This window comes from Coturnix japonica, chromosome 2, assembly GCF_054131305.1.
Source record: "Coturnix japonica strain WE chromosome 2, WE-NBRP24, whole genome shotgun sequence".
In the NCBI taxonomy this organism is placed as follows: Eukaryota; Metazoa; Chordata; class Aves; order Galliformes; family Phasianidae; genus Coturnix; species Coturnix japonica.
In genome coordinates this window covers 43,949,282-43,964,725 of record NC_140664.1, presented here as the reverse complement: position 1 = coordinate 43,964,725, position 15,444 = coordinate 43,949,282, and the positions used below count along the sequence as shown (strand labels likewise).

The 15,444-nt window shown below is 36.4% G+C and overlaps 1 protein-coding gene and 1 long non-coding RNA gene across 9 annotated transcripts in view; both read right to left on the bottom strand.

Moving 5' to 3' along the window:
- Nucleotides 1-613: 613 nt before the first annotated feature.
- Nucleotides 614-2,589, bottom strand: LOC146761793 (uncharacterized). Its single transcript, XR_014943426.1, has 2 exons — nt 2,450-2,589; nt 614-747 (listed from the first exon to the last, which is right to left on the bottom strand). It is a non-coding gene; the product is annotated as an uncharacterized LOC146761793 (long non-coding RNA).
- Nucleotides 2,590-4,822: 2,233 nt separating this feature from the next.
- SMCHD1 (structural maintenance of chromosomes flexible hinge domain containing 1) overlaps nt 4,823-15,444 on the bottom strand; it is a 61,776-nt gene continuing 51,154 nt past the window's right edge. For 5 of the 8 annotated variants that reach the window (XM_015855331.3, XM_085539629.1, XM_085539630.1 and 2 more), the window contains 11 exons: nt 14,253-14,379; nt 13,969-14,088; nt 13,527-13,612; nt 12,365-12,487; nt 11,903-12,093; nt 11,268-11,377; nt 9,910-9,980; nt 8,630-8,801; nt 6,575-6,733; nt 5,926-6,043; nt 4,823-5,249 (listed from right to left, as the gene is read on the bottom strand). In XM_015855331.3, the coding sequence (XP_015710817.2) occupies nt 5,141-5,249; nt 5,926-6,043; nt 6,575-6,733; nt 8,630-8,801; nt 9,910-9,980; nt 11,268-11,377; nt 11,903-12,093; nt 12,365-12,487; nt 13,527-13,612; nt 13,969-14,088; nt 14,253-14,379 (1,386 nt within the window). In that variant the 3' untranslated portion in view covers nt 4,823-5,140. Of the gene's footprint in view, nt 5,250-5,925; nt 6,044-6,574; nt 6,734-8,629; nt 8,802-9,909; nt 10,554-11,267; nt 11,378-11,902; nt 12,094-12,364; nt 12,488-13,526; nt 13,613-13,968; nt 14,089-14,252; nt 14,380-15,444 lie in introns of all 8 variants that reach the window. The other 3 variants (XR_014943420.1, XR_014943422.1, XR_014943421.1) reach the window with 3 other exon arrangements.

Below are 15,444 nucleotides of genomic sequence, written 5' to 3'. Positions count from 1 at the left end.
TGGGCATGGAACGGGATGCACAGGGCTGTGGGCACGGCCTCAAGCTGCCCAAGTCCAAGGAGCGTTTGGACAATGCTCTCAGACATAGGGGTTGGATTTTGGGTGGTCTGCGTGAAGCCAGGGGTTGGACTGCATGATCTTTGTGGGTCCCTTCCAACTCAATCCAAATCCCCAGTGAGTGGGATTTCTTTAGAGCTCTCATAAACTCAGTCCTATAAAAACTGGTGAGAACTGTGGGAACCCGCACACCCAGTAAAAAATTATGGAATTGATATATTTGCAAACCAAAGGTATGCATATATCAATTTTGTTTGCTTAAATGGAGCCTGCTGTCCCTTGGGAGTATTTCATTGTAGAGAAGACGTACTATGTGGAGAGAAATAGAGTGGCTGTGCAGTTAAAGTCCATCTAGTCAACACAACAGCTCCACTGCAAGTCTGTGCATTTTCTGCAGTGGGCACAGAAGAGCCTGTTCATGGAAACACATAAAGTAACTATATGTGTATATATATATATACACATATATGTATACAAATATACGTATTTGTATGCACACACACATGTATATTCTTTTTAAGAAACAGAAATGATCGCTCTTTGCTGCAGCCTGGGGAGATGATGTGGTGTGACAGGAATGTCAAAATCACGGGATACACCCACTGCAGGAACAGGCAGAAAGGGAGGCTGATGGTTACCTCATGCTGAAAGATACCACTGCTGTTCCCATTGGTAACGTGTTTGTGGTGCCTAGAAGATAAGCAAACGGACTGTTATATTGAACAAAACCTGTTGTGGTTTAACCCTGCAGGTGGCTGAGTAGAACATATTTGTTCATCCACTCTCTCTACTTCCCAGTGGGATGGGGGTGAGAATCAGAAAAAAAAACACCAAAGAGTAGAAGTTGTGGGATGAGATAAAACTATTTTCTGACACATAAAAGGATAATAGTTGTGACAAATACATACATATGTATATATGTATATAATAATTGATGCACAAGCAATTGGTCACCATCCCATGATGGGATGGGTTCATCATCAGGAAAAACTTCTTTACAGAAACGGTTGTTAAGCACTGGAATAGGCTCCCCAGGGAGGTGGTTGAGTCACCATCCCTGGATGTGTTTAAAAACTGTTCAGACGTGGTGATCAGGGCCATGATTTAGCAGAGGGTTGTTAGTTAGGGTAGTATGGTTAGGTTGTGGTTGGACTCAATGATCTTTAAGGTCTTTTCCAACCTGAGCAATTGCATGACTCTATGATTCCCCCAGTGCCCAGCTAGCCTCTGAGCAGCAGCAGAAAGGCAAACTCCCACACCCTTCAAAACCTCTGCTTGATGTCATATGGCATGGAATATCCCTTTGGCCAGTTTAAGTCAGTTGTCCTAATTCTGTTCCCTCCCAGCTCCTTGGGCCTTTCACTGCCGAAGGCCTTGACTCTGTGCAACACTGCTTAGCAGCAACTATAAACACTGGTGTGTTATCAACATTGTTTTTCTCCTAGAAACATAGCACTGTAGCAGACACTGAAGAAATTCATTCAACCCCAGATGAAATTAAGACAGGGAGCAGAATTATTTGGGAGAAGATGTTGATGCATGAAGGCAAACAATGTTTTAATGACAGTTCCTTTGCAATGCTTGATTAAATGTCCACAAAATGACAGCACTACAACCTCAACTAAATACTGTGATCATATGCACTGTAAGTACTATAATAATAAGGCTTTTATTAGGGAAGCCTGTTCTACAGGCTAGGAAAAGAGATGAAAAAATACCTTTAAAAACAATGTTATTTTGCTGCTATCACATGGTAAAAAAGTAGAACCTAAGTACGCTTGAGGAGTCTGCCTATAAACAACAAAAAGATGGAGAGTTTGAAACTGACTGACTCCTGGAAGAGTAAAGAATTTACCCAGCAATTAATATCCGAGGAGTCTGAAGAGACATTTGGAATAGGTGTTTTTTTCATTCAGGCTACAAATGCAGCTATAGCATAGACTTTCTACTGACTGTGAGGATGGTCAAGCACTGAAACAGGCTTCCTAAAGAGGTGGTTGATGCCCCATGCCTGTCAGTGTTCAAGGGTCACCTGGTAATGTCCTCAATAACTTTCTTTTAGTTAGCCCTGAAGTTGTCAGGTAGTTGGACATTTCAACAGCATTATTCTGCTCTGTTGTACTCTAATCTTTCCTCCTCCACCACTGCTCGAAGCTTCTCGACCCCCCAGTCTTTGAGCGGCAGGCCAAGGCCTATCCCCACCCCAGGCTGCCTCTGGCATTAATCAGAAACCACTTCCTTATTCCCATGAGCTGGCCCAAGCCTCAGCAAGAACCACTTCCTCTTGTTTCCTGCACAGCAGTCCTTCAGTCCCTGGTGAAATCAGAGAATATAACACACATACTGTAGTTTTACAGAGTAAAGAATGAGTAAGGAAAAAAATGACACTTACCTTTAGAGCTTGAAGGCTCTTTCAGGACCAGATGAATGGTCCTAAATAGCTGTTCGAAGCAGGAACTTCAGCTGTAATTAATTGTCAGTCATTCTGATGAAAAATCCTGAAGATTCCACTGGTGAAAATTCCCCGCAATCTTTGATGACTGTTGTACAGCTCTGGAAACCATTCTTAATTTCCTGATTGCTTCTGCCAGGAGGGGGGTGCTTCACTTAACAGCAGTTCATATACTGACCACTGAAGTCCAGAGATAAACTTCAAAAGTAAGCACTTCTATTAGAGTAGGCATTTAATCTAATAAACTTCAGGATCATCCAAAGGTTGAGGTGAGGTAGATGTCAGGAAGAAAACAAATGCATTTACAAGAATTACTAAGTACTTGTAGTTAATGACTATGGTGTGGCAGGACAGCAAACTCAATTACAGCTGCATGGTTCAACTCTTTACAGTTGAAGAACAGGAAAATGACTGTGCCTTGGCTGATGTTACATGCTATATTCAGTATATATATTTTCCTTGAAAATAGTATAATTTGATGTCTAAATAATTTAGATTATCATTAAGACATCCTTGATCACCTCTCCTGGTTTATTTATTTACATAGCTTTGAGTAATTGTTTTATACTAAGTTTAACTTCCTACTCTTAGCATAACTTTTCCATCCAGTGAAGCTTATTTTCAGCTGCTCAACCTGACTGAAATTTTTATCTTGAATCACGTCTGGTTCTTTTATACTGGATACACCGAAAACATCATCACAATGCACTCAGAAGACTACACCTCACCTCTGATTCTCCCTCTCACTTTCTTGTGATCTCATTTACCTGTTGGAATATTTTCTCTAGTATTTTAAGACTACATTTTAAACCTCGAAAAAATTTAATTTCACAAAATCACAGAATTGTAGGGGTTGGAAGGGACCTCTAGAGATCATTGACTCCAACCTTCCTGCCAAAGCAGGTTCCCTACACGTCACACAGGTAGGCGATATCACTATTCCCTACTGAAATCCTTATGTCCCAGTTACACCTTTGGAGTCATAGACCAATTTTTATCTGCTTTTTAAGGCTGTTCTGTGAATGTTGCTGTAATACAGATATTAATTAATGAGATTAGCACTGGGGCAATAATACATCTTGACTGTACCCATGAAATGCAATCCTTTGCTACTCTCCATTGTCCATAGAACAGCTTCCTAGTAAAGCTGTTAAGCTTTTCATACTCACAAGTTATTAATTTCTTTCTCCATTAAGGAGGCAGATACAAATTTCCATGTCAACATCTTGGACATCTGTCTCGCTCCAATTTACAGGGGGGAGGTAAAGGTTCTTTTGATATATTATGCCTGGCCTGAGATTAAGAAGAAAACATTCAAATGTTGTTCCAACCTGTTTATTAAATTAGGGTGATGGGGATGGGAAAGTGGGCAATAGAAAAGGTAGGAAAAGGGCAAGAATTGTGTAAAAGCAGGGATAGTCACCACCTGGATGCAGCAGCGTCCTGTTGCACATCGTTTTGTTGGTCCGAGGAAAAAGGGGCATAGGGGAGAGCAGCAGCAGAGTGGCAGGCCGCAAGCAGCAGATCGGTGCAGCGCAGAGCAGGCAGTGGAAGGAGCAGCGAGGTCTCACGGAGCAGCGAGTTCTCATGAAGCAAAGTCTTGAGCAGCATTTCAAGCAGCAAGCCCAGGAGAGTCCGCTGGCAGCAGTAGGATGACAATAGAGGAATCTGAAGCCAGATACCTCTCTTGAAGTTCTTCAGCATGCAGGTGTCATGTAGTGAGGCATCTGATGTCAGAAAACCTCCTTGTTCATGTAGTGAGGCATCTGATGTCAAAAAACCTAACTTCATGGTTCATCCATGCTCTTTTTATCCTACTTCTTCCCTGCCTACATGACATTCCGGGGCGCTTGGGTCAGAGTCATGTGAGTACCTCTGAGATGTCCATCTTCCTTGATATAAGCCCACACAAAAGACCACTTCAGAGCCATTCATCTGCATCTTATCTCTCTCTCTCTCTCCATTGCCCGTGGACTTGTCCATCTGTTACCCTCAGACAAAGAATTTCTCATCCCCTGCCCAGGGCTCACCTGGACTTGTCCATCTTCAGCAAAGTTTGAGGCGATAGTGTAAAGAGCATGGCCTCTTACAACATCACCTTCAATGAGGGCTTTTTGTTCACTATCCTGAGAGCAACAAATGGCTGTGGTTAGATTTTATTACACTGAGTCTCCAACCCTCTCTTGTTAATTGATATTACGATCCCTCCACGGTTCATCAATCAAAGAAGAACCGCTCTGGAAGTTCTCCTCTTTCTAAATAAAAAGATTCAGTCTGCTGATTGATCTACTGCAATCAATTACATTGTCAGTGTTTTGTATTGAAGCAGTTTTATTGAAAAGTTTGAATTTTTTCATAAATAAAAAACGATATATCTTAATTTTTTTTCTTTTTTTCCCCCACACATGAACATAAGAACTCTGAAAGCTTTTGGAAATGAAAATTAACAATACAAAAATTAGGCTATCCATGTTAAATACTAAATTTTTCTTGCTACTAACTGAAATACATTTATATCTTTTATCAGTATAAAAAATCTTCATAGTAACGGGTAATACAACATGAACATTTTCTTTAACTGCATTTATTCACATTTTCAATATATAGATGTTTCCAGCAAGAGTCATCAGTCTATGCCTTTCTCTTTCGTGCACTTCCATTAAGTTCTGAAGGTGGTGTTTGCAGTGGTTGCTGTTGCTGCAGCTGCTTCTTAGCAGAAGAGGAAACCCAGTCTTCCGAGCTAGAAAAACAACAAAACAAACATCACAGCACAGTAGCTTCTAAGCCAAGACCTTCACTTTTATATATACTTTTGCTACAACTGAATGCAAATATGCAGAGCACCAACTAGTATAAGTATTACATGCCCCATTTTTATGCAAAGCTTCTTATTTGGCAGGGGGGTTGGACTCGATCTCTAGAGGTCCCTTGCAACCCCTACAATTCTGTGATTCTGTGAATCTTATCATTTTGAAAAAAATATTGACAGCATCAGTTTAAATATAGTAATAATAATTCAAACACATTAACAACTTAAGTCCTGCACATAGATAAGAAAAAGCAATGTACGTATGATACGTAATATGGTGAAAACTCATACTGGGATTTACAGAACACAACTGAATAAGATTTAAACAATCTGAAAAATACAACTGAAATTGAAACTGAAGAGATGTAAGATCTTAGGTATTTCACTTTCTTTATGCATACAGATATTCATCACACATGGAGGCAAGGCAGAATTAGATACACAGAGATAACTGTGTTAAATACCACCATCATATTTCGGACAGTTTGTTAGAGAAAGCTACCTGGCTCTTTCTCTGCTCATCTGTCCAGTACAAAAGCACTTTTCGCTTTGAGCTCAGACTATGGAAAAACAGTGGAAAACCAATGACTGTATTTGAAATACTTACCTATACAATTTTTTTACAGTTTCTTTCCGCATTCTTTTGGGAGGGATGGGGGTGTCAGGCATATCAAGGACTGTAAGCTGAAGTAACGATTCAGAGACTTTATCTGAGGGAGTCATACCTATTAAGATATTAAAAAAACAAAACCATTTTGCTTTATTACAGTTGCTACAGAGTATATGATGACTTCTGAAGCGTATTTTGAAGATGCATAGCTTATCTGATAATGACATAAAGAAATACTTGTAACTACGAAATAATATCGCTACAGAATTAAGGCTGTTTCTTTTTACAGAACTGTGTTTTGGTTGCATCTCCTTAGCAAAAGCAATTCAGCTCTTTGCCTGCACAGACATATCAAAAAGAATTTCAGTGTTCTCTACAACTGGGCAAGTTAGATGTACAGTTATATAATGTCAGTGAGATCATGGTCTCATGTTCACAAGACAATAACTGATCACACTGTATGAATATTTCACAGGGCAGCGCTCATCTAGGCAGTGTCCACATCATACCACATGGTTTTTACATCCTTTAACAAAAATTAAAATACCTCTAAGCCTGTAAGTAACTTTAAGATTTTTTTTTTTCATTGCTTGTACTTGCTTGTTTAGTGTAGAATACATCCAATTCATCTAATACAGTAACATACCCAATTTCTGTTCTATTATCATGAGGCTTTTCTCTTGTTCGGCAAGCTCCTGTTTTTTCTTTAGCATTTCTGGAGTGTTAAGTGATTTCAACTGTAAATCAAGGTCTTTATTCACATTATCAAGTTTCACAACTGCTGCACGGTATTGCTGAAGAAGATCTGATTGAAGAATAAAATATTAAAACATAGAACAGTAAATGCAGTTGTTTAGTGTACGATCTGAAGGAAAACATAAGATTCACAAGAAAACAAAGCCCTATTTAAAACCCCACCCACACTCACAATGGATCAACTGTTGTTAAAATAATTGTAAAGAGATGCTGGGAAAAAAATCACATACAGCATTCTGTTTTTTTTTTTTTTCTTTTTTAATTCTAAGCAGTTATTTAAATCAGAATAAAGTACTGGGAAACTGAACATTTTTGTGGCAAACATTTCTTTACACAGTTTGTTGCTTGCCTGCTCCTCACCAAACTCTCTACTTTCAGTGCCGTTAACTGTGCTTGTAGTATGTTTTGTTTTAAGTGCTACAGAGCTGAAGCTTCTGTTACTGCCTTGAATTCTAGTCCACCTTGTGGAACAAGAGAAAATTTACTGAGTTTCATCTCGTCACACTTAACGGGGGACATTTAAACAAGGCAACAGAAGTATCAGTTAGAAGGGTTTATCTTGCTGACAAACTATGTAACTCTTGTTAAAGTAAGCAGCAAATAATTTTTCTTTCTCCAAGCATCGAACAAACATGTCTAGAAAAAAAGAAAGGGTTCAAGGATGTTAGGCCAAGCTCACTCATTTTATTTCGCTGTAAGAGAAAGCTTGCTTAACCAACAAAGCTTAACTGAACACTAGATTATCTGACCAAAAAAATCATATTTAATTCACATTAGCTAATAGAATTTGACAGCTGGACACGTATCATCATAGTATCACAGTATCATAGTCTCGTGCGGGTTGGAAGGGACCTTAGAGATCATCGAGTCCAACCCCCGGGATTCGAGCCTCCTGTGTAGCAGAGCGGCACTTCTACCACTTGTGCCACAGGGTGGATTCGAACCCAGGGCCTCCAGTGTTGCAACGTGGCACTCCTACCACTGCACCACTGGGGCACACTAACGTGTTCATAAAGAAATATAAAATGTACTAAATCCAGCATATTTTAATATATACCCCAATGCTTAATATGTTATTCCCAAATGCAGTACGTTGCAGAGTGGGGTTGGTCTCTTCTCACTAGTGACAGGATGAGGGGAAATGGCCTCAAGTTGTGCTGGGGTAAGTTTAGGTTGGATATCAGGAAAAATTTTACAGAAAGGGTAGTTAAGCACTGGAATAGGCTCCCCAGGGAGGTGGTTGAATCACCATCCCTGGATGTGTTTAAGAGCCGTTTGGATGCGGTGCTCAGGGACATGATTTAGTGTAAGGTTGTTAAGAGTTAGGGTAGTATGGTTAGGTTGCGGTTGGACTTGATGATCTTTAAGGTCTTTTCCAACCCAAGCAATTCTATGATTCTATGATCTCGTGTTTTTACTGGAAGGCCTATGGAAGATCTTTTCAGTCTTTTTTTTTTTTTTAAAATCACTGCCATGGTCAATGTTGTTCGCTCAAATATAAGACAAATCCAGTTAGTACATGTATTCTCACTCTCTTTCTCCCAATCCACCTTAACTATATTGCACATTTTGTTACAGAAAAACTTCGTATCCTTCATTTTGAAATTTAAATACTTAATAACAACCATAATTTGTGAATAAGTCATTTCATTGTTTTATGAGTCAGTCAGATAAGTTTTTATATGTCAAAAGCAATTATCTTTTAACTACATTTATAGCATTAGAACATTTATTCAGAAAATAATAATCTAAGCATGTAAGGAATCGTAAGTGACCCCTTGGGAAATACAGTGCATATTCTTGTTTTTTTTGTTTTTTTTTTTTTTAATCAGGAAATGTAAAGGAAAATTAACAAATAGGACACTTAACAGGTCATATTCTTAAAGTAACTTTATGCTAATTTGAAGGTTTCCTTTTTATGTTACATAAAAGAATATTAACCCACCTATCTGTCCGCTGAAAGTAGAGTAGAGTTTTGGCACGGGTGCTCCAAATACCATTCCTCTGAGTTTGTCCATTGGAGGAGCTTTGTTCTGAAGGCCTCCAAACTTTCCATTGCTGCGAATCCTGTCCCCTTCCCTAGTCAGCAATGTAGGGCAATGTGCAATTTTTACAACCTACAGAGGTACAAAAAGTGATATTAAAAATTAGTAACTTCATTGAAAATTAACTCTTCGGAAATGCTGTTGTGAAGCTAAGCATCTTTCAATGACAAAGTTGCTACTTTTTTAATAATAGTATTTCATGAAGTTATGTTTCCTGACTTTTGCTTTTGAATAACGCTTACAATTCAAAGCATCTGAAATCTAAGGGATTTATTTCTTATAACATGTTCAATACAACTTCCACAAAGTTTGTGTAATTTACTCGTTTTCCCAGACATATCCAGATGATCAGTCCCTTAACACTGACCAGCATCTGCATCTGACTCCCCTATCTCTCCTGTTTGACCTTGCAGTTAAAAAAATGTTTTGTTTTTGTTTTTTTCATAAAAGAACCACATACAGCATTCTCAGCGGTAGATGTGTTTTCTGATAACAATGAGATATATAACACATGATGAAAACTTAAATACTCATAAGTCAATCGGTTGTTTTCTTCCTATAGCTATTATCACATTCTGGAGATGCTCTTCGGAAACATTTAAGGCATTCTATGTTCCCAAGTTATCATTTAGCAATAGCCAGTAAATATATAGCCAGCTCTTCTAGCAGAAGAGCTGATTTGGTCCATAGTACAGGACTTCCTCAGAGACTCTTATCTTTAATTTGTCCAATGAAACCTCAGTAAATCGGGTCAGAAAAAGGTCTAATAGTTTTCACATGAAGTTTCTTAGACTTTTTAGTGTATGTGAAATTTCATTATGTGCCTCTGACTCTTGTTTTATAACATACGCAGTGACTAGGAAAGTACTCAAGAACTTGTGTTTAATACTAACAGCACAACTACAAACAATGGCCTCTAGCAATATGCTCCCGTGCTTCATATCAGCATTCACATAATGGAATTTCTTTAATGGATGTAATTTTCTCTGTGCCAGTAGTAAGGACTCTATTCTCTGCTGGACAACATAATACACTTATGAACAATAAGCACACTGTTTTAAGTAATGCAGTACTAAACTGCACAATGAAATAATCAACAGTTACACTATATAAAATACGTAGCCCAGTAATATATTTGTTTAAAAAAAAAAAAAAAAAATCAAGAATAACTGAAACATACCTCTTTTCTGTAATGGTTTGCAGCATCCAAGTTATCTATGATAATAGTGTCACCCAAAAGCATCCCAAACACTGGAAATCAATTAAAAAAAACCACAAACTCAAGCCTGAAATTTCTCTGCAACAAAATAATTAAGTTTTGAACAAATAATTTTGGGGCATCGCTGTAGTAGCTTTTCAGATATGTGGAAGGGAAAAAGTGTATGTATTTTCTTTTTCAATTAAATTTTATTCTGGGGTGATATAAATTATGCAACCTTTTCTTTTGAGTAGAGAATTCATTAAAATTTAGTATGTTTCATTGCCTTACAGCATAACTAACTGTAGTACTCTCTCGTACTTTATAAATGTAACTAGTATTTACATTTATAAAGATGCATATAAAAACAATGCCAAGCTTCGGGAAATTACATAAATTACGTTTTGAGTCCTCTTTGAATGGTGTTCTTGGTTTCTTCATATATTTCTTAGTATTCAATGGATTATCAAAAGAAAAAAGAAACCATTAACAGATTGATCCGACTGATCTTAAAATCATTTCCTAACAAAAGGAAGTTCTATACAAATTTTAAGCTCAGTAGCCTTGTTTAAGATGTGTCAAGCTACGTGTTCCTAAATTTCTCCAGAAAAGTGGCAGCAAATGTGCTAAAAGGGAACACAAAGAAGAATTTATAATTAAAGTCTCTGACAGTATCAAACATTCTGAAAATTAACTCGACCAATTTTTTAAGATCTATTTTTGTTAACAATAGATAGGAATTTTTTAACACTGGGATGTTTATACGTATGATGAAAAACTTACTGAATGAACTATAGATTCTAACATTTGCTATAAAGATCTAATTAAGCAAGGGCATGTAGGGAAATGTAGAAGTATTGCTACACTGTTAGAAAAAGCATGGGAATACAGTTCCCTAAACTGGAATCGACAAAAGAACTGAAAGATTATTCTTATTGTAAATATTTAAGCATAACAGATACAGTCACATACAGTTTGGTCAGAATCTATATTAACCTATGCATTACATATTTCTGTGAGAAGAAAATTAACAGAAGTGATAACTTCTGCAATAGTTAATACAAAACTAATATCATGGTGGTCAGGTTCTGTTTGGATGTACTGGGGAATTGGATAATGCTGCATTAAATTAGACTGTGATGGTTGGTATTTTCACAGCTGCTGTCTGCAAGTACTTAACACTGACGTCACACTCCTTATACCTGCAAGCCTCATAAGGAATGTACAGCAGTATTTGCAAATCATATGTCCTAATGAAGATTACTGAACAAGTTTTCTATTGTGCTGTTTCTCAATTTATTTATTAAAAAAGTAAAAATAATTTTTTTAATATCACTCACCTGTTTGACAATGCTCTACATTATCTGGAAATGTTAACAGATCTCTGGCAAATACAGGATTTCCAATGGGTCTGAAGCAGATTTTTCCATTTCTTAAGTGAGGTAAAGGCCTGGTTAAAGAAAAAGGAGAGTGAGGAGGAAAAAGAAAAGAGTGAGGAAGAAAAAGAAAAGAGTGGTTTATCCTTGTTTCATTATTGCATGTTACCATCTACTCAGAAATCTAAAACTGAACTGAATGCATTTTAGCATTTACATACTATAGGACAAATTATCTCAACAACACATTTTAGGGATTGTAATTAGATTTCTTAAAATTTCGAATATGATTGGAAGCACTAGAATTATTAAACAAAAAATGCTCTAGTGCTCTAGTAAACACACAGAGGTGAATAAAGCAAATGGAAATTTGTCTTTTCAGGAGCAACATCCTATTAAATAAAGAGCAATATTTAGTTAAATATGTAAAGCTATGTTTTCAGCTGGAATTTCAAAGGACATGCAGAGATCTACAAAGCCAGAAATTTTACACTCTCAGCCTTCAATGAAATTTAAAAAAACATGAGAAAAAAACATGAGAAAAAAACTAACTAACTATGTAATACAAATGCAGAAATTTCACTGTTTTTTTTCCTTACTTGTTCCAATCAGGGAGTGTCTTCTTGTAAATGGAATCAAGAGGTAACACTTGCTGTCGACCTTGAGTTTCATCAAAAATAGAACGAGCAGCTTCAGTAGTCAATGTGACTACACAGTCCATGTCGCTGGCTAAATGCCAAGAGATAACTTTTGCTGCTTCGTTATCCTCAATTTGTGCTAAATGTGCAATCTGTAACACAGAAGTTACAACAGTCAAAACAGAAGCCAAGACCATGTCCCCTTTTCATACCAATCACAATCCTCCTGCAACTTCAATAAGACATATAACTGCTCCACTGATGGCTTTGTAAGGTCAGCTGGTCATTGAATGGTAAGTGAATGCTATCTTTGTCTTATTACTCCTTGAGAATAACTGAGATTTTCAGCTGGTAGCAATAGAAAAATTAACCACTTCTAGAACTAACAAAATTCATCCAAAGGTTCTTTGGGAGAAAACTCACCTTCCCTAAAATATCTTGGTTGCCTTTCGGAAAGTTTGGGAGGGTACAAGTCCGCCTTGGCTGTTTCATTAGTCCATCTTGATCCAACATCTTTTTTTTTATAAGAGAATCCACATACTGAAGCTGAGAATTGAAAGTTACAGTTAGTGTGCAATTATCACAGGACCAACTTGCAGAACCTGTTATTTTATTTGCTGAGAATCATGTTCTAAATAAAGAAATTCAATAATCTACAAATGTATAGGGGACCACTGCACGCTGCATCTATAAGGTTTTTTTACTCCTATACTTTTATAAGATTTTGGGATCTTTTCCAAAAGAGTTATCGAATCCCAGGGGTTGGACTCGATGATCTCTAAGGTCCCTTCCAACCTGCACGAGACTGTGATACTGTGATACTGGATCTTCATTACAGCCAAAACTGAAGAAAACAGCAGGAATTGGTAACCATGAATGTAGAGGAAGAAAGCATTTTAGAAAGGGAATATGCCTGGGGAACTTAGGTGTCACTGTTGTATAATCTACTCATTTGCGATTAATAACTGTAACTCATTTTTATTTCATCTAGAGATAAGAAACAATTAACACAATTATTTTTTCAAAACATCAGTAGTTTAAAAATTTTCTTAAGAGACTTCCTTAAAATATAACTGGACCTTTATGGAAAGCTAGCAGTAGGATACAATGCCCTGAATCTTTCAAACATAGTCTTATGTCAGCTTTTGCAGCAGCATATGAAACACTGTCTGAAAAGTGTTTCTGTTTGGTCTATTTATGCCAGAATATATCTAGCATATATTGATCAGCCTTTAAAAACCTATTATTAAAAACAGCATTACCATTATATACAGAATTATATATTACATATATAATATATATATATATATATAATATATATATATAATATAATATATATATATATATATATAATTACATATTACATTATATACAGAAGTATATAGCGGTGAGACAGTGAGATTAGCAGAACAGTTAAAAAAATCATTGGTAATGATCTGTACATTTTCCTCATGGTTTAAATTTTCAATTTTGTTAGCAGGTGTTTGTGTAATTACTAGCATGATTCAATAATGATGCAGAGATTGTATTAAGATTTAGAATTATTTTTAAGATGTTATGAAACTCAGTAAGGAAAAAGTCATACTGTGTTTGTCTGTGGTAATTCAATTTGGTGTTTCCTCAATTCATTCTTCAGGTGAGTTTCTCTTGTTTCAGCTTCTTTAACCTGACCTGAAACAAATAAAATCAATAGATAATTAGGATAACCCAGAAATCAAGGGAACGCTTATTGCAAACTCTCTTACAGCTGTTTAGTATTTTCAGACTTATGCCACCCACAGTTGACACTATCTATACTTTTCAGTTGCAGTACAAAATAGCAGGATTTGTCAAAAAGATCTGCTTTGTCCATTTCATAACTAATTTCTAACTAACTAACGGTTAATTCCCTAAAATTTCCTGCTAATGCAAAGCACTTCCATTCCCCTCTAATTAACATCAGGACTTCAATGCTGATTTTTCTCCTTAAAAAAGGAAAAAATATATAAATAAATTTCCTGGCAATATATATACTTGATTGCACTTACATTTCATTTCATTTACAAGCTGATTAGTAGTATCAAACCAATTTCTATAAACACCTATGGACTGAGACAATTGGTCCCTCTCCCGTGTAAGCGTTGCCATCTGTTGCTGCTTCTTGAAATCTACATAAAAAAAACAGATATTATTAGAAGAAAATACAGTAACACAGTCAATTTAAATATCAGCAAAAATCTATTAGTCTGTTATGCAGCTCTTAAGTAGTATTTGGAAACTACACGTAGTCTGTTCTAGGGACAGTAAGTGTTATAGAGCAACCAAAACATACCATTGTAAAACATAAATGACAGACGGTATGGTTCCAAAGGTTTCTTCAAAGCTGGCAGATCTGGCTCAAATACAAGAATATATTCAGTACTATCTCTTCCAGGACTGTTTTCAGCCAGCACTAGGTTCTAATTTGAAAACAAACATAGAAACGTAAGTTGAAGGTAATGCACAAAATAAAATGAACAATCTTCAAATAAAAAAAAAATTATAAAACTACCTAAGACATGACATTTATATAAGAAATGAATGACTTCATTTTACCTGCTTAAAGAGGCTTATTATTTTTAGTTCTATATTTTACTGGAAAGACATATGGTCAGAAAAAATATTTTCTGCATCATCCCATAGGCAAGATTTCCTCAGATGTACTTCATACAGCATTGTGAACTAATGTAAGCAGAACATTAAGAACCAAATGCATAAGCACAGGGAAGGAAAAACCATCTATTCCCAGGGCTGAATTAAACTTACTGCTCTTAACATGGAATTAGACTGCATGTCCAAAATGAATGAAAAGTATATATCTAAACACTGACAAGAACATCCAATTTCTCAGAAATTTCTTATATATATTAAAAAAATAAACAAACCCAAAACAAAACCATAAAGAATGAAAATGAGAAGTAAAATTAATGTAAGTAATATATAAGTGCACTGTTACTTTGGGAAAGGTATCATGCGTAAAATGAATCATGTTTATAATAAAACTCATAACGCTTCCACCTTTAATGTATAGAAATTGCTACTCAACTGGCCAAATCAAGAGAGAGGTGGTTGCAGCCTAAAAGAAGAGAGAGATATACAACCTTCAAAGATGATCTTCATGACTTTCAAAAAATACTGCAGCTACGTATTTAATCAGGATAAGTCAGCAGCAAAATACCTTTTCCTTTCAAAACTTACTCTAATAAATATCTAAACATTTTACTTCATTAAACAAATTTAGCATTCCTGAACCTCAACACAAAGGTAGACATGTCAAGATTATCACCTGCATTACACTGATGCTAGTTGTATGTGATTATAGTTCTTAACACAATCCAGCAACTTCAAGGCACTTCAAAAAGAGAATTTATTCCCATCCCCCTCCAATTTCTTGACGTATGAAAAGTATGTTAAAACACAACCAACACATCCCTTCTGTGTGAGTTGCCTAAGTCAGAAAACACACTGCAAAGAACACAACCATA